Source organism: Giraffa tippelskirchi, chromosome 14 (assembly GCF_054371585.1).
Source record: "Giraffa tippelskirchi isolate mGirTip1 chromosome 14, T2T-mGirTip1v1.2.pri, whole genome shotgun sequence".
Taxonomy (NCBI): domain Eukaryota; kingdom Metazoa; phylum Chordata; class Mammalia; order Artiodactyla; family Giraffidae; genus Giraffa; species Giraffa tippelskirchi.
In genome coordinates, this window is record NC_137288.1 from 16,051,984 (window position 1) to 16,070,919 (window position 18,936).

The 18,936-nt window shown below is 54.9% G+C and overlaps 1 protein-coding gene across 9 annotated transcripts in view; it reads right to left on the bottom strand.

The window, feature by feature from the left end:
• Positions 1–560: 560 nt before the first annotated feature.
• Positions 561–18,936, bottom strand: part of NFATC1 (nuclear factor of activated T cells 1) — a 91,588-nt gene continuing 73,212 nt past the window's right edge. For all 9 annotated transcript variants that reach the window (XM_081563063.1, XM_081563061.1, XM_081563059.1 and 6 more), the window contains one exon: positions 561–2,391. In XM_081563063.1, coding sequence (XP_081419189.1) covers positions 2,342–2,391 — 50 coding nt within the window. In that variant the 3' untranslated portion in view covers positions 561–2,341. The remainder of the gene's footprint in view (positions 2,392–18,936) is intronic.

Genomic DNA, 18,936 nt, shown 5'->3' on the forward strand with positions numbered 1-18,936 from the left:
GTAAACCTTCTGGCCAAAGAAACAGGAATTCCTGAGTTTGAAAGACCTGAATGTAAAACAGTATTTCTGCAATTCAGCACACTCAGCCCTGGAGTGCCCTCTGGAAGCTCTTGGTGTCACCCTTGCCTTAGAACAACTTGCTGACAGTCCCCACCCGAGCCTGAAGTAGGGGATGTGGGTGGGGGAGGGGAGGAGACAGCCAAGCCAGGCGGCCACGGCCTCGGGCCTCGTCGTGAAGGTGATGGTGGGTCACGTGTGTGTGGGAGGCCTCACCTGGCTCTGCCTCCAGACAGAAAGGTTGGCAGAAGTGGAGGTCCTCTCCACGGGGCCTGGAGAAGCATATCTGACGTGTCATCTAAGTGCTGGGGACACCGCTCACATCCACGCCTCCCAAGGTGGCCTTCCTGACGTGTAAGGAGGCGAGAACACACCTCATACGCGCAGCTGGACGACGGGAAGCCCTTCTACAAACACAAGCACAAGGACCTACAGCAGAAAACACGCTTAAGAACAAAGAAGATTTTTCCATGCGTGGAATTAATCACAGTCTGACTAAGATGGTCCAGCAAAAAAAAAAGAAAAATATTGCTTTATTGGATCTATTTTCTACCTACAAAGAGAGCTAACACAGTATCAAACATCTCCTTTCTGTAGGACGGTCTCCCGAGAAACGTCTCATGCAATTCCTAGGAGGCTAAATGCAGGACGGGGCTCCAGGCGGGGTGGGGGGGATGGGGGGGCGCTATGTACAGGAAGCCATATACCGTCAGCTCTTCACAGTAATGTGCAAATGTTACAAATATGGCTTTCAGGATTTCATTTCTGTGACTTAAAAAACAAGTAAGACATAGTCGTACAGAACAACATCTTAAAAATAATTCTTTCCGTGGGAGAGCGCCTTCCCCACTGAAACGCTTGCATTTGGTGACAGGATGCGTCACCTCCCCCGACGGTGCAATTCGGCCACGTTCCAGCAGGGGGCGTGAGTTCCTAAGGCACAGTTATCAGGTTAAACATGTTTTCATTAAACCATGCTTTTTGGTTATGTGAAACAACAGGTCATGGCTAGCAATAACGCATAATAAGCTGTTATGGGTACAAAATGCAGTAGTAAAGCTCACACTAATCTATGTTAACAGTAACTAGTCTGGAAACACTACAGTCACCACATAGTAAAATGCTGTTTTTGGTAATGGTTTCCTCAGATGAAGCAGTTACAAGGCTTTTGTGAAAGAATGATCTTACAGCGGAACAAATATATTACACTCCTTCTGTAACACTATTTACAGTTCCTTTCCAATTCTGCCATTTGGTAACAGCCGATTTCATGGACGCACCTCTCCTGGTTTTAAAGTGCTTGGTTAACTGCAGGAGACCCGAGATACAGACCTCCCGCGGCCGGAGCTCGCCCCCACGGACGTGGCTGTGGGGAGCTGGATTTTGAGCCTCGGGTCTATTTTCCAAAACGGATACTGGTTATTGCTGACACGGACGCCCTTGCCGGGTGGAGACTGAAATGTCACCATGTCAGTTATGTTCACCATAAATATATGCCTATATATGTACACACATGCAAATGCGAGACCTATCCCAAGACAGAGAGATTTCTCTTTTTGTCCAGTAACCTATCTTGTGCTATTCAACTTACCTGTGCTAGGTTTGAAGCCAGATTACAAACAAAATCCTAACATGCTACAATGAACAGCCCTATGGTCTGAGTAACACAGGGGAGGGAAGGCAGTCACGAGATCTGAGATGACACTTTGGAGCAGTTCTGAAACGCGCTGAGTAAGGCAACAGAATTATATGTTACAGCCCAGGAAGAGGTGAGAAAGTAGGAAACGTGGTAGGGTTTCCTCACAATGCCCAGTCCTCCAGTATTCTTTTAATTTATACAAAGGATAAAGCCTCGTGATGAAACGTCCTATAGCTTCTGCTCCTACAGATGCCCTCCTGGTAGCCATGTCAGTGCTTGATTCCACAGTGCCCAGCCGCTGCGGTCTGCTGAAATAAGGCACTTCCACTGAAAAATCCAGGGTGCCTGAAGGGCGCGGCTTGGGGTCAGGCCGCCATGTCGGGTAGAGGCCACGAGGGCAGCGTCACGAGGTCTGTCTTCCGTGCTCCCCCCACCCACCCACTTTCGTTTCCTTCTTGAGGTGACTTTCCTTCAGAAGAGGGATCGGTCCTTCCTTCCTTGGGCTACTTCTTTGCACAAGTGACCTGAGCCTTCACTGCAGTGGAAGCTCCCAGTGGTACCAGGTGTGGATTCAGTTTGTTGACTCAGAGTCATCACCGTTGAATAGACAGACACCACGCAGCCTCTGAGAGTCCACGCTGCCAACTACGAGTGGATGTTGGTGCTGGAGAGGTCATTTCGGATTATCTCATTTACTGTAAGAAAACAAAAGTAGAGAGAGCATCAGAGAGACAGGACTCCACATACAAGTTTACGTAAACACCAGAAATTCCATCAGTCAGTTATGTTCAGCCTGTGAAAAGTTGTCCCCTGAGAGTGAGTCCTGAGCCGGCAGGACATGGCTGCCCCAGACCTGGAGCTGTGACCGCAGAGCCAGTACCTGGGCCCAGAGACCAGGGGCCTGTGTCAGGTTCTGATGGCTGACTCGGGGCGGGGTGCCATCTGTGCTCACGCAGGTTTGCAAAACCAACAGATAAACCCCGGCCGCGGAAGTCCACGCCCCACGGGCCCCTCTCCACAGCCCCGCGGTCGGTCAGCTCAGGGCAGCTCGGGAAGGAGGGCTGACTGCCCGGCCCGAGCCTCCCTTTGTTCGGGGCTCTTCCTTCACCTCTGTTCCCTTGTCCGTGTCCACCATTGGCCTGTGATTTTTGGCAGCCGGGGAGGAAGTGAGCGGAGCTGGCAAAGGCCTCAGGAGTGACCGGCCACCTCCCTCCCTCCGCCCCCACCCCCGACAGCACAGATGGGAAATGTCACCAGGAGGCTGTCGGCACTGCTCACAGGGCTCCGAGGTGGGGACGTGCTCACGTCACGGAACTGCCCGGGCTCCCCTCTGCTGCCAGATAAACCGTGTGTTTCTGCCGAGGCCCCGGTGGGCCGAGGGCAGCTTCCCGGAGCAATCATTGGGGCGCGTTTCCGAGCCCACTCCCTTCCCTAAACTGCTTTTCAACACCCCCCTACCCGCCAAGTATTTTTAAGAATAACAATAATAAAGCACAGTGGGGAACCAGGAATTGTGTCACGGGAACCGACAACAGAACTTGCTGGCCCTGTGGACCCCGGACCGGGGCTCCTCCTGAGGAGGGGCACACGGGGGTGGGGGTGCCAGGCTGTGGCCCACGCGGACACGCCCGGACTGACACGGCTGTCCGACAGGCGGTCACATGTCCTCTGCCGATGGCCCTGGCCTTGTGCGGGAAATGCTGGACAGGCGGCAGCTGCCTCCATGACCTTTGGCCAGTGCACCCTCGGCGGGCGAGGCCACATGCCCCTGCCTTGGCTCACGGGTCCCCGAGGGCATGGGGCAGGGACGGCGGGGGTGACAGGGGCCCCCTGGCAGCGGCTCCTCCGTTTCTTCCAGGTTCGGCCTCTGTGCTCCTAAGTCTACTAAGTCTAGTCCACCTATCCCGAGCGCTGCCCCGTAAGGTCATTCTGACAAGACAGTCACAGGACCCGAGTCTCTCTGAGGTCTGGTCTGGGTCAGGATGGGCCTCAATGGCACGCAGGGTGTCTCTGCCCCAGGCCAACTGTGCAGAACATACTAGAGACAGAGAGAGCACAGAGAGAGCATACGTGGGGAGTGGAAGGGGGCATGGACGCGGCACAGAGTGTACGTGCGGTGGGTGGGGAGGGAGAGGGGCACGGACGCGGTAGAGAGCATATGTGCGGGAGTGGGTGGGGTGGCGGGGTGGAGGGGGTGGCGGGGTGGAGGGGGGTGCGGACGCGGGAGAGCGTGTTCGTGTGGGGGCCGGTGGGCGCCCTGTGGCAGCACGGGCACGGAAGAGCCATTCACACTGTCCTCACTGGGCACCCGACCGCTTACGGGGCGCTTTCCTGACCGTCACCTCACTTTGTCCTAAAGCAACCCGATGCCAGGGGCCTGGTGGGGCTGCCTAAACTTTTCCGAGAAAAGAAGCATGTCTGGGGCCATGCAGGTCAGGGTCCCTCCCACTGGGTGACAGCTACTACTGAGAAAGGGTAACGGAGGTGGTGGGGCCGGCTCTATCCCAGAACAGAAATCATCCGTCATGCCTCAGGCAAAGATTTCACAGTGGGAACAGTGGTCGACCCCACCTGAAGAGGGGTGGGGGTCAAGGTCAGTCTTCCCAGTTTTACGAAAATGGAAATTTCAGAGCAGTCTAGTAAGATCAGGAATAGATGGCTGAAAAATATCTGATGGGCAATAATGACTGGAACTGGGAGGGAGACCTGAGAGGTAATGTTGTTGTTGTTCAGTTGCTAAGTTGTGTCCGACTCTTTGCAACCCATGGACTGCAGCACGCCAGGCTGCCCTGTCCATCACCAACTTCCGGAGCTTGCTCAAACTCATGCCCATCCAGTCGGTGATACTATCCAACCATCTCATCCTCTGCGTCCCCTTCTCCTCCTGCCTTCAATCTTTCCCAGCGTCAAGGTCTTCTCCAATTAGTTGGCTCTTTGCATCAGGTGGCCAAAGTATTGGAGCTACAGCTTCAGCATCAGTCCTTCCAATGAATATTCAGGGTTGATTTCTTTTAGGATTGAATGGTTTGATTTCCTTGCTGTCCAAAGATTCTTAAGAGTCTTCTCCAACACCACAGTTCAAAAGCATCAATTCTTTGGCACTCAGCTTTCTTTATGATCCAATTCTCACATTAGTACATGATTATTAGAAAAACCATAGCTTTGACTATATGGACCTTTGTCTGAAAAGTGATGTCTCTGCTTTCTAATGCTATCTAGGTTTGTCAAAGCTTTTCTTCCGAGGAGTAAGCATCTATTACTTTCATGACTTCAGTCACCGTCCACAGTGATTTTGGAGCCCAAGAAAACCTGTCACTGTTTCCATTTTTTCCCCATCTGAGGGGTAAAAAAGGTGGGTTGGGAGGGAGGTCTGGTTAGTAAGGCAGTCAGCAGAGTAGCTGAGAATCTTTACTCAGGGTTAGAGAGACCACAGGAAAAATAACATCTGTTTGACGAGATAAAAGGGGAAGAAACCTAAGCAGTGGGCTTCCCCTTTTGCCTACTGGGGCACCTGAACCTTTAAGGGGGCGCCCGTGGTGGGGGTGGGGGTGTAGTGAAGAGGCATATCCTGGACATTCTGGGCCCAGAGAGGAGGCCAGTGCAGGGCTATGCTCTGAGCGAGGCCTGGTCCCGCAGGGAGCCCCCAGGAGAGCCGCAGAGCTCCTGCCCATCACCGTCGGCTCGGGTCTCTGATGAGCCTCCTGTCGACAAGTCGTTGGCTGGACCCAGTGCTGTCCACGAGTGGCAAGGGCATGCTGGGGTCACAGTGTTTCATTCCTCTTAGGAACAGACTCAAGAACTACTCCCCCACACACACACCCCCTCCTGCATCTTCCCTGAGCACCGCGGCCTGAGCCAAGAAGCTGCCCAAAGTGAAGGCGGAAGACCAGCAACCTCCGGTGGATGACACTTCCCACAAGGGTCCCTGGGGCTGAGGGTGCGCGCTCAGACCTCACTCCCTTCCACAGACACAGTCTGGGTAGCAGCCCTGCAGGGAAGCCATGACGGCCCCATTTCACAGCTGGATAAAGAAAGACCAGGTCAGGGTAGGGCTGAGGTGGCCGGGCCCCGATGGAGGGCGGGAAGCGGAGCACAGGGTCCCGGCCCCGACTTCCTATCTTCCCTCCGTGAGGTCATGGGTCCGAGGCCGCATCAGGCCCGGCCCCGGGTCTCCGTGTGGGTTATTTCGGGGGTGGCTTTCTCTCTTTGATATGGTTGTGCCGAAGACACCTACGGTTTCCCACAATGTCTTCTCTCTACTGATAATTTCCATCTTCTTATTCAGCTTTTCCACCGACACAGAGGTTTTTTTTTCTTTACAGAAGTATTTTGAACTGCAGGTAACATGTGACCCTCCCGGATCGTGAGGGACCTGAAAGAGGAACCTTTGCTGTGTTTCACGTCAGATGTCCCTGCAACAGGATGTGGTGAGCTGTTATACCACAATTTAATAAGAAGGGTTTTTTCCCTTATATTTAATTTTTCTCTAAAATGCTCCTGAGGTGGAAACTATTGTTTTTTTCTAAAACTTAAGTGGCAGTTTGAATTGTTGTTTGAATCTGGGATATAGACGCAGGATGTGTATGGGTATCTGATGCCCACACACAAATCCACCTTTCTATATAAATATGGGATTGAGTGAAAAGGAAGTTAGCATTTTTTCTTTTCAAATACCAAAACTAACATGTACAAAGCACAGGCATAGTTTTCACCTGTACTTGACTGATATTGGTAAATGTTAACTATATCCTTCCTGAAAACACAGAAAGATGTCTCTGCTATTCATAAGAGAGTGTGCAAATTCACTAATAAGGTGAAAAGTCCTTTTAAAGTAAACTATTTGGCTTTCTTTTGACACCGCTTTGAGAGTAGCTGGCATCAGAGCCTCCCGCTGTGCTGAAACACCGTGGCTCGTCCCTGCGGTTTCCCCCGTGGGCTCTGTGTGACTATCTTCAGAACAGAGCAAACCTAAAAGGAATAGCGAGTCTGAGTAGTCTTTTACATATTTCTCTCCTTTCAACGTCTGACCTTTAAGTAAACGTTCCCATGTTTCTGAATTCTTGGTTTCTGAATGCAACTACAGATCTCAAGACAGATCATTAAGGAATGAACAAACTATTTACCCAACTCCTACGGTTAGTTTCTAAGCCCTTGCATGTGTATAATTCTTGATCCTGCAGCAATCCTACAGAGGTAAAGGTGGGGAGGCTCAGCCATCCAGGCCCTTGAGAGAAGGTGAGAAGCTGAGACCCTGACCTGGTGACCGCGGCCTGGGGCCGCCCCCGCTACCTGCACACACCGCGGGTCTGGAAGCTTCCAAACTGCTCCCTCGGGCTCCACGGGGCCGCGTGACCTGCTCTTTCTCAGTACTGACTATAAAGTCAGAAAGGCCGGGGTCGGAGATGCACACGGGGCAGGGACCCTGGCAGCCAGGCCGGCGAAGCCCTGCTCGCCCACCCTCCTGCAGGGTCGGCCCCGCCAGGCCCTCTCTGCCCCTGACCCTCACCACCTCACCCACGAGATGCTCAGAACACAGAGGCCAGAGAGGCTGAGGCCACAGTTTCTCCTCTCCTTTTCCGCAGCACGTTTTCAAAACAAAAAATCCACACCCACCCACCACCACCACACATACATACACAGTGCACTGTTTGAGCCAAAAAGACTTTGTCTTTCATTTTTCCTGTATTGCTTTTCTGTGCTTTAGAAAATTTTTTTTTTTTAAGGGAGAGAAGTTGCAGGCGACCAAGGAATCTACAGGGTCTGTGTGGTGACCATCTCCCCTGACCTGGAGGAGCCGCATGCGGGCAGCCGGCCCCAGCTCCCATACTGCGGGCAGTTGAGCCTGGTGCCCTCAAAGGGGCGCCGTGGGTGCGGGTCCAGTGCCAGGAGGGGCCCACCGGTGTGGCCTCAGAAACAGCATCCCACCCCCTCGTGGTGCCTGCGCATGGCGCCTACAGTCAGGGGGCTCTGAGAGCTGCTCGGGGCCTGACAGGCTTCTCGCAGCTCCAGCAGGCTCTACCTGGTTTTAAGGTCTGACATCCAAGTGGCAGCTGCCCACCATCCATACGTCCCTCCTGCTTGTGGTCACCTGGTCACCTCTCACTCCTGCAGCCCCACTGGCTCCTCACCACCAGCGTCCCCACCTTATCTGTCCGAGACTTTATTACCAAGTGCCCCACTTCCTACCCTAAGTGAAGACGCGATATGTGTGCTTCCGGGTTTGACTCTAAATAATCGGGACTTTGAACGCGGTGATAGTACTATCACTTGCTCTGAGAGAGGAAAGAATGACTACGCTGGAAAACCCAGGGTCCTGACACCAGCAGATCCCCGAGACCCCGGCAGATACAGGACGGCATGTGGTCAGAGTCAGAACGCAAAGTGCAGTGGGGCCAGGGCCGCACAGGCCGCCGGGGCGTCCTCACCCTGCCTCCAGTTCTCTGAGGGAGCCGCCTGCCCCCTGGGGCCAGAAGGTCCCTGCTGTGAAGACATGGGCATGACTGAAGCCCTTTCTGCCCCGTGAGTCGCCGAGTCCTCAGTCTTGTCAGATGGAGAAACCGACCCCTGCTGGACTCGAGTTCTGTGTGCGAGGGAAGAGCGAGGTGTGACAGGGCATCTCCCAGCCCCCTGGGGTGGTTATTGTTCGGATCTCAGTGGACGGGACTAGGGAGGGCAGGAGACGCACTGGTCGCCTCACCGCGGGTGGCCGGCTCACCGCAGCGTGGGCTGGGAGGCTGGCGGCAGGGCAGCCCTGGGGACTGGTCTGTGGCCATGCGGCAGGACAGCGGCTGAGGAGGCCCCGTCAGCCTCGCCTCCTGCCTCCGCAGAGGGAGCAGAGCTGCTCTAGCGCCTTCCGGGGAACTTTCAGTTACTGACTGCCAGTAAGAGAACCCGACTGGTGCCTGAGAGGTGGCCGCTCTGGCCTAAAGCCACTGCCAAGTCTGGGTTCCGCTACAAGTCACAAAACGGGACGCGGGACCGGCCCCCTCCACTCTCTCAGTTTCTATGTTTCTGTCCCCCCGCGTGGATCCCTGTCCTGTCAGAGCCATGCCCGCGTAGGCTTCTCAGGTTAACGAGGACATCGCCACGGCCTTGAGTGGGTCCCAGACACCAGCAGTGTCACTGGTCTCTCGCTGGACGCGGCTGCAGTGACACAGCGGCCTGTTCGTGCGGGCGGCGGGCTCTGCCCTCCTGATGCAGGGGCCCTGGCGGGCACGGGGCGGGAAGGGCCAGGAGAAGCAGGCGCCAGAGCCTCTGGCTGTCTTCACACAGCTATCACCCTGGTTTCTCAGGCCAGGGTTTGGGCCCAGAGATTAAGAATCTAGCTCAGCAACGTTAACCTCGCCACATGGTTTAATCCTTGCCTTCAAGTTAACTTACTCAGATAAAGACCGTACCTCACAAATAATACTTTTGTGTAAAAAAAAAACAAAAAACGTATTTGTTGATATAATGCCTAATTACATACCTGTGTGTGTGTTAGTCACCCGTCGTGTCTGACTCTTTGTGACCCCATGGACTGTAGCCGGCCAGACCCCTGTCCATGGGATTCTCTAGGCAAGAATCCTGCAGTGGGTTGCCATTTCCTTCTCCAAATTACATACCTAACTACATACAATATACAATACACTTTAAAACATCTTTCTCTTTTTTGATAGTTACATTAGTTCCAATAAGGAATCGAACTATACGATGGATTTTTAAAAACTAACAACATTTATCTACTGCTACTTAGCAAACTAGTCAGCCCAGCAGGGACACTGTCATTTTTTCCGTTTCTGGTTTTACAACATGCTGTTATGTTGCTTTTTTAATGAAAAGAACTAGTTCTTTAGAGCATCATTGTCCTTTAGACAAGGGCAATATAAGAAACAAAAGTCTTAGAGACTTCCCCAAGGGGTTCCCACAGAATTCTGTCCCCATCCCAGCTCAAACACACCACCCCATGCTGTACGAGTTCCCATGACTTTCCATCAAAGCCCATGATCAAATTAAATACGGCACATAAATAAATATATGGCACAAATGCAACTATTACTTCTTCACTCCATCTTCCTCCAAGGGGCAGAAAAACGCACATCCTTCTAGAGGACAAGTCATCAAAATCATTCTTATTTTTAAGGGAAAGCCAAAATAGCTTTCTGAAGAGCAAAATAAAACAGGAAGGATATTCTTTCCCATTCCTATAACTAAAAGATAATTTAAAAAAGTATTTGCTAACTTTCCCAGAAAATGCACCTTTGGCTAAAGTTAGTAATGTAACCTAAGAGGATGATAATTTAGGTGGATGGAAGCAGAAACGTCTCAGCCGAATCTATTCTTAAGGAACGAACTTCTAGGAAATCTCTGGATCACGTTTGCTGTGCTTGCCTGCAAACCTAGTAATTCTTGGGTAAGGAAGCCCTTGCTGGTGGCGGTGCGTCCTCACAGACATAAGGACGTTCACTGCTGTGATTCCGTCACCGATGGGATGGATGTGTCCCCGTTTGCACTGGGCACAGGCAGGCACACTTGGTTGTCATTAAGGGCATCTCTGTGGACTTGAGCTAAGCCATGATTCAACATGGTTAAGGCCACAGTTCAGAGAGCAGAGGCAGCCAGGGGAGTGAGTGCCCCGTGCAGGAAGCTCGAGGTGTGGTTCCGTGTGGGTGTTCAGTTTCCTGAGAAGAGGCGACCTCATGGCAAGTCCACCTCCCTCACAGGTGGGCACTGGTCAGTCTCCCAGGTCCAGTGGCCTCCATGTCCAGCGTGACCCTGTCTGGTCCACCCACAGCCCCTGTCTCTCCCTGAGGAGGTGCCGCCCTGCAAGACTCTGGGCTGAAAATGGTGATTTTGCCACGTGCGCATCACAACTGCTGTAATTCTGAAAATGCAGAGTTGCAACAGCACTAAAATCATTCTTCACTTTTTCTTTTTTTCCAGAGATGCTTTGTGAGGCAGTGGAAAATAAAACAGTTTCTCAAGTTTCATTAAAAAGTAAGTTCTCATGTTACCTCGGGTGTCCTGGACCTATTTCAGCCTTCACTTATTTTTATCTTTTTAATCATAATAAGCCACTGCCACGGGGCCTGCTATTTTTGGAAGGAGAGAATGGGACAGCAGAGGGGCTGGATGACAACAGTCACGGTTTTAATAAAACATGACCCTCCCAGCTGGATGCGGGTTGGCCCTGACAGGCACCTCTGTTACGCGGGGCTGCCAGCCATTAAAACAGAATAATTGTCCTGCCTCCATGGCCGCTTCCTCATTTAGCTTGAATACTCCAAATAATGCAAACGGCCCGTGTGGAAACTGCGGCGTCCGTGGGGAGTGGGGGCCTCGTGACGGGAGGGTCCCTGCTCGCCCCTGGCCTCCCGCTGGTGTGTGTGGTGGACGCCTTCCATGTGACCCGGGCCATTATTCTATCCGTGCCAAGCTCGCTCCGCGTTACTCACTGGGGTCATTAAACCACCAGCAAGCACTTTTCCAGGGCCTGCTTTGTGCCGCTGGGGAACACATTGCCCCAGTGATGAAGTTCCTATTCCGACAATTAACAGAGTTGGAAAAATAAAAAAAATTAAGAGACCCATTTAATTAAAAAGTAAAATCGAATAAATGGACCTGGACAAGGAGCCGCCATGGGTTTGGCAGGCGTGCCCCGTCCATGGCTTCGGGAGCTCAGGCCCCTTCCCCGGCTGCGGGCACCCCTAGACCCACGACAGCCAGCATGGGGCCAGTCCTTCTCTGTGGGGCGTGGGGGTCCATGAGGTCAGAGGCGCCCGCTCCGAGTCTGGGGCTCTTGGGACCGCTTGGCATAGGATCCATGACCTCCCAGCCGGCGCCGGTTTTGGTCAGAAGACGCCACCCATGAAGGAAGTTCAGGAGACCTGGGTTTGCAGGAAGAGAAACCCCGCCTCAAAGCTAATCGTGACCTTGAACTATGCCCTCAGTGCCCCGGAGCATCAGCAGTAGGTCTGTCAGGTGTGACCGCGTCCGCACACGGCCGATGAGAGGACGACTGCGTCTGAAGGCAACACGGGGCAGAGGGGTGACTGCCGCTCTCCCCTCCCCCATGGCGGGAACATGGTGAGGGGCCAGGGACCCGCACGCTGTTCCTTCTGTCCCCTTTCATGATCAAGCGCCAGGATCAGCAGGAAGCCGGGGACAGCATCCGCTGCCCCACGATGATCAGCGACATGAGGGCCCTCACCCCGCTGGGCCATCACCCCACCCTGCTCCAACAGGCCGCCTCCCCCGCCCTGCCCAGGCTCCTGCCAGCTGGGGACGCTGTGCCCCCTGAGCTCAGAGGGGCAGACCCCGAGCCCCGTCCAGGACCACCCGGGGACGCTGTGCCACTTGAGCTCAGAGGGGCTGACTCCGAGCCCCACTCAGGCCCACCAAACGCTCTAACAAGATCCCAGGGACCGGACATGCTAAGCAGACCCCAGGGACTCGGTTCGCACCCACAAACATCTGGGGAGCCCTGGGCTGGCCAGGGGCAGACAGGAAGCCCTCTGGGTGCCACAGAAGTCTCTAGAGCTGCTGTACTGAAGTCCACGTCCACGTCCCTGTGGACGGAAAAGCACGCTTTCCTCACCTTCAGAATATTCTGAACTATCGTTCAAATTGCTGAGAAGAGGTTTTGTGCCGCAGGCCCCAGGTAGCCTGTGGACGGACAGCTAAGAACTACCGGCTGCTGGCTGCGGGGCGAGGCTGGCAGCAGGGGCTCGGCATGGACCTCTCGCCTGCTCACTGGACAGTGCCCCTAGTTCAGTATCAACTAAAGGTCCAAACCGCGGCCTTGGAGCCCCAAGCCCCCCACGCTGGGGACGGAGAGGTGGATGTCCTGTCTCCGAGGGCGCAGGCACGGCTGCTACACGGCAGCAGGCCCAACCTCCTGGCTCCAGAGTCCCTCCCGAGTCTCACCGGCCCCAGGCGGGTCCTGAGTACCACGGCCGTCACATCTGCCTGCGTCCCCACCCCGGCTCGGGCCCAGCTCGCACAGGCTGACCGGGACATGCAGTCCTGCAGCCAGCCTCACCCACTAACCCCCGACTTCCTCACGGCACCAAGCCCACCTGGAGGGTCAACTGTACCTGAGTGTTGACAAAACCCACCGACAGCAGAACCTGTTTGCTAATTCCATAAAGATCAGATCCATAAAGATTTGGACAAAAAAAAAAAAACCCCACAGAAGGCATGAAGAAAAAAGTGCAACACCAACTTGGTAATCGATGCTTAAACTCCTAATTTGGAAAACATCGGAAAGAGAGCGAAGCAGGGAGGCAGAAAATTCGGGCAAATGAGACAGGTCCCAAAATCTTCAGGACATATTGACCCTGGAGTAGGAAAAAAGCAAAAACCAAGATTGAATTTTTGTATTGATTATCCAATTATTAATCTTTATAGAAGCTATTCCAACACTGCACATAATGAGTAATTCATCAAAGTATATTAGGTGCCATGGAAGTTGCCTTCAGTATAAAGGGCCATTAAGTTTCTTGTAATTGCACATTACTGGAGCTTTCCTCGCTCTAAATCAAATCAACAGGACCGGCACGCACGCACTCTAATTGACTCTGTAATGACGCCATGCCCCTGGTGGCCACGAAAATGAGCGGCTCCGCCGCACAACCCTGGTCTCACGTCTCAGGTCGCACGACCCCGGTCCCGCAGACCCCGTCTCAGGTCTCAGGTCGCAGCCAGTGGAGGGGCGTGGCCGGGTCCAACAGTGCTCGGGGGAGCAGGCAGGGGATCCCCTGCGTTTCCTTCCGGCACCTGGAAAGGTTGCCTGGACTGAGGACTGGGCAGCACAGGGGGCCAGGGACCCTCCCTGAGGAGGGTCTCACAGGCTGTTTTCTGGAGGAGGTTCTATCAGTTGACCTTGCTTGCACTTGACAGACGCAGAACCAAGGCTGGAAATGTGTCCCCCACGCTGACGACACTGCACTTCCTATGTGACCCAGAGATGCCACTTGAGGCAGAGAAGCAACAGCCCCTGAGGCTTTGCTCCATCTCCGCTTCTCCTGAAATGGCCTCTAAGTGTCCTGAACCTAAACCTGGATTCACCGGCCTCTGTGACTCACGGGCAGCTGCTAGGGAGCCGTCTAGAGCGCAGCTCTGTCTCCCAGAATTGTTATTTATATTTTAAACACTGTTTAACACTGTTTAACTCCCTGACCACACTCTAACTTCCCAGGGGTCAGGGGTCTGATCTGGTCAGGTGTGACTGCCCTGCGATGCCCCAGCAAAGCCAGCAATCTGCAGACACCGGTTGGTTTCTGTCCTCTTTGAAAGTCAGATTACTCTCTTCCAGGAGCTTCACCGAGGCTGAGTCTGGGCCCCGCAGGCCTCGGAGCTCTCGTTCTCCAGCTGTGAAGTCATGGCCACAGTAACTTCACAGCGTCTTCCTTCTGTGGGGCAGAGCTTGGAAACTTAGCATTAATACCTTCTCTGTTTATCTAAATTAGATTTCTTTTTGCTTTCAGAAGAACACTTTTAAACATCAATTAATTCATTTTTGGCCACGCTGGGTCTGCGTTGCTGCAGGCAGGCTTCCTCTAGTCGCAGAGACGGGGGGCTGCTCTTCGTGGCGGTGCCTGGACTGTGGCGCATGGCACTCTAACTGTGGTGGCCTCTTGTCTCGGAGCACCAGCCGTAGGCGCACGGGCTCCCGCAGTCATGGTGCACATGCTGCAGCTGCCTGAGACCTGTGAAACTTTCCTGGCTCCAGGGTCCATCCCGTATCCCCTGCACTGGCAGGCGGATTCCTATCCACGCTACCGCCAGGGATGTTCTATCTAAATCTGATTTCTGAAGAAGCCTTGACATAGCTCTTCAAAAACAAAACACAAAACCAAAGAACCAGCACGTGGAGAACAAACTAGGTAGGATATTTGTTCAAAGTTAGTGTCAGCTCAGACTGAGGATCACTGAGGCCTTCCAGTGGCTTCTGGATGGGTCGTCTCTATACCTGAGCTGTGCTGGGCCTTCACGTGGGATTCAGACTGAGCTTCGGGATAAATCAGGGGCCTATATCCATCACAGGGCATGAAGAGACCTGAGATGAAGTGCCAGGAGTCTTGAGCCAGGAGTGGGGCTCCAAGCTCAGCACCTTCTCGCTGGTCACGGCCCCTGGCCCACAAATCGTCAGACAAGCTCGCTGCACAAGAGCACGGTCTTATCCGAACACTCTATAGCTACAGCAAGCCCTGGGTCAGGAATTCCACAAGTGTCTGCAAAGCCCTGTGGTGGGCAGGGCTACAAACTGCTGGGATCCAAGGGCATGTTTCTAAATCCACGGGTCCTCTAAGCAGCTGGGAAAGATTGAAGGAAACAGGAGAAGGGGACGACGCTCTGTGAGGGAACCTCCTCCTAGGGTCCTGCGTTTCTAAGTCTCCTCCTTACTCTCCTACCAGTTAGGAAGTGCTGGATGCCATCTGTAGAGCGAGGCTCGCACCTCACAGCCCCCTTCCTGCCCTCTGTGTCGCTGGGTCTGGGGTGGGGGGCAGGCAGGAGCCCACTGGGGACCTCACCACCCCAGGCAACCTAGGTGACCCCAACGCCGGCTCTGAAGATTTAGTGATGGTAGTGATCGGACACCTCCAGCCGACTGATGGTGGCCAGGGGACATCAGCATGTTTATGGCTCAGAGGTTGTGACCTCACAGCTGACCTGGGCTTGCGCAGAGAGAAACGGGATGCAGCGCAGAAGAAGGCAAGGCAGGCGAGGGCAGGGGTGCAATGCTGTGAGAGGCTACCGGAGAGCCCAGGTCACAGCCCATTCGCAGGAGCCCACCTGCTCGTTGGGTTAACCTGTCGCTGAATTTCCATCCGCATACTTCCCTGTGGCTAGCGATTCTGCAGCATCATGGCAGGAAACCGCGTGCAGGACAGAGAGCTGGCATGTGATCCAGTGGGAATGACTGTCTCCATCTTAGTGAGTGAAGGAGGTGTCATAGCTCAGGGATGACAGGAGCAGGTGTGGGGGACGACGGGCGTGGTGGGGTGTGACAAGTGTGTGTGTGGGTGACAGGTATGTGGGGGGTGACGGGTGTGTGTGGGGGTGATAGGTGTGGGTGTGTGTGATGGGTATATGTGGGGGTGACAGGCATGGTGGGGTGTGACGGGTGTGTGGGGGGTGACAGGTGTGTGTAGGGGGTGATGGGTGTATGTGGGGGGTGATGGGTGTGTGGGGGTGACAGGTATGGTGGAGTGTGATGGGTATATGTGGAGTGTGATGGGTGTGTTTGTGGGTGACAGGTATGTGGAGGGTGATGGGTGTATGTGTGGGTGACGGGTGTGTTTGTGGGTGACAGGTATGTGGGGGGTGATGGGTGTGTGGGGGTGACAGGTATGGTGGAGTGTGATGGGTATATGTGGAGTGTGATGGGTGTGTGTGTGGGTGACGAGTGTGTTTGTGGGTGACAGGTATGTGGAGGGTGACGGGTGTGTGTATGTATGACAGGTATGTGGGGTGTGACGGGTGTGTGTGGGGGTGACGGGTGTGTGTGTGGGTGACAGGTATGTGGAGGGTGACAGGTGTGTGTGTGTATGACAGGTATGTGGGAGTGACGGGTGTGTCTGGGGATGACAGGTATGTGGGGGGTGACGGGTGTGTGTGGGGGTGACAGGCATTGGGTGTGATGGGTGTGTGTGGGTGTGACAGCTGTGTGTGTGGGGGTGACAGGCATGGTGGGGTGTGACGGGTGTGTGGGGTGATGACAGGTGTGTGGGGGTGACGGTTGTGGTGGTGGGTGACGAGTGTGTGTGTGGTGATGGGTGTGTATGTGGGTGACGGGTGTGGTGGTGGGTGATGGGTGTGTGTGGGGGTGACAAGCATGTGTGGGATGATGGGTGTGTGTGGGGGTGATGGGTGTGTGGGGGTGATGGGTGTGTGTGGGGTGTGTGTGTGTGTGGGGGGTGACGGGTGTGGTGGGGGGTGACGAGTGTGGTGGTGGGTGACGGGTGTGTGTGTGGGGGTGATGGGTGTGTGGGGGTGACAGGTGTGTGCGGGGGTGACGGGTGTGTGTGGGGGGATGGGTGTGCAGTGGGTGATGGGTGTATGTGTGTGGGTGACACATGTGTGGGGGTGACGGGTGTGTGTGGGGGTGATGGGTGTGTGGGGGGGTGACGGGTGTGGTGGTGGGTGATAGGTGTGTGCGGGGGTGATGGGTGTGGTGGTGGGTGATAGGTGTGTGTGTGTGTGTGGGTGACACATGTGTGGGGGTGACGGGTGTGTGTGGGGGTGATGGGTGTGTGGGGGGTAATGGGTGTGGTGGTGGGTGATGGGTGTGTGTGTGGGTGATGGCTGTGGTGGTGGGTGACGGGTGTGGTGGTGGGGTGACAGGTGTGTGGGGGTGACAAGAATGTGGGGGTGACAGACCCGGGGGCGTGCAGGGCAGGATGGAGGGGTGCTGGCTCTGCGCTTTGCTGCCTGGACAGTGGACGGGCGCTGGAGGACAATGGCCTGTGCTCCCAGGGCTGTCTTCCATCCAGCAGAACACCGAGGTGACAGGCAGACTCCGATATACATGATTTCAGCTCTTTTCTTAAACTCAAATGCCTTAAAGCTGCCTGCCCATCTCCCCTCCAACAAGGCCAGCCGCTGCGCTTCCAGCGTGGCCGCAGATGGCCCTGAGCTGCCAGAGCCAATACTCAGGTAACGGCCCGCAGCAGCCACCTCTGCAGCCACCACTGCTTTTCCTCCGACCGACCGTCTGCCAAGAGGAAATCACTTGCTGCCCTGGGAGCCTGCGAATCCCAGAAAACAATCTTAAGTCCACAAAAATAATTGAACTTTGCTTCTACTGAGCCGCCCATTCCATTCTGATTTTTATTACAATGTCAACAAGAGTTTAATTTGTTTTAAAGTTTAGGTTCTTAAACCTGAGTGATATACAGTAGTTTACAGCTTGCTGGCAACAGCTACTGTGGACAAAAAAAAAGGAAAGTGCACAGAAAGGCGATTCTAAGTCTGACGCCGTGAAAGCCAGGAGCCCAGCCAAGAGCAGCAGACAGCAGGCTCTCCCGCGGCCAGGACGGGGGCCCGACACGTGACGCGGTCTGTCCCCTCCTGGCCAATCTCAGTCTGGGGATGGCAGTTACGAGGAAATGCCCCAAAGTATGGTTTCTCTCATCAAATGCAGCCAGATCACCTTGGCGCTGCTGTCTTGTCTGGGTTCCGTCCTAAAGATGATCCCAGAGAAAACCCTTGAGGGGAAGGAGTGTGTCACCCCCCTGGGTGTCCCCCCATGTACCTCCCCCTTCCAGGTATCTCCCCACTGGCTACCTCCATGCCCTGGGTGTCCCCCTCGGCTGTCCCTCCCATGTACCCCCATTCCGGGTATCCCCCTCTGGGTGTCCCCACCCTGCCGGGTGTCACCCCCCCAGGGGGTCCCCCCAGGTGTTCCCCCAGTGTCCCCACCTCTTGGGTGCACCCCCGGGTGTCCCCACCCCAGCGACTTTCTCATTCACCGACTTTGGTCTGCGAGTTTCCTGTCTGTACAGAACGCTCCAATCTCACTCACACTCACAGGCGAGAAGTTAGCTCCCGAGGCCGCTGCTGGGGCCCTGCCCAGTCTCGGCTGAAACCTCCGCAGAGACACAGAGTGGCCTGCAAACCAACCCAGCTCGGCACGTGGAGAGAGGACAGGGAGGCCTGAGACGGGCTGTCCCTGGAGCCCTGGGGAGCGGCAGAGGGAGCCGGCGGGGCCTGGTTCACGTCTGGACGGCCAGGCCTGCCCGGCCACACCCCTCTGCTTCCTCCTGCCAGGCCCGCCGGCCGGAGCCGGAGCCGGGGCATCACGGCGGTCTCCCCACGCCGCCCAGGGCGCTCCCAGGCCATATCTGGAGAGTGGCAGCTGTGCGGCCTGATACGGCGAGTGGGGAAGCCTTCCCGGGGGAGGGTGGGCGGGCTGGTGCTGATAAGGCCCCCCCGCCCGGCTGAGGACACATCCAGTACTGTGTGCCCTGCTTCAGAGCAAAAGAGAGCCGGCCCCAGGTTCTGGGCGATAACTGTCCGCGTCCTCCGGAGGCCGGCGCGGCTCATTGTCTCAGGACCAGGCTGTGATTAGTCAGGGTCCCCTGGGCCTGATAAGGGCGGATGTTTGAGAAGGGGTATGGACCATCTTTATTCTTAACTGTGTGGAAGCATCCACTTTGTAATCTGTAAGGAAGGAAGAAGCCGGTGTCAAAATTCAGACTGAAAAGGGTAAAGGGGCTCAAAGCTTTGTGCCCAGCCGACGTGACAACCCACGTGGC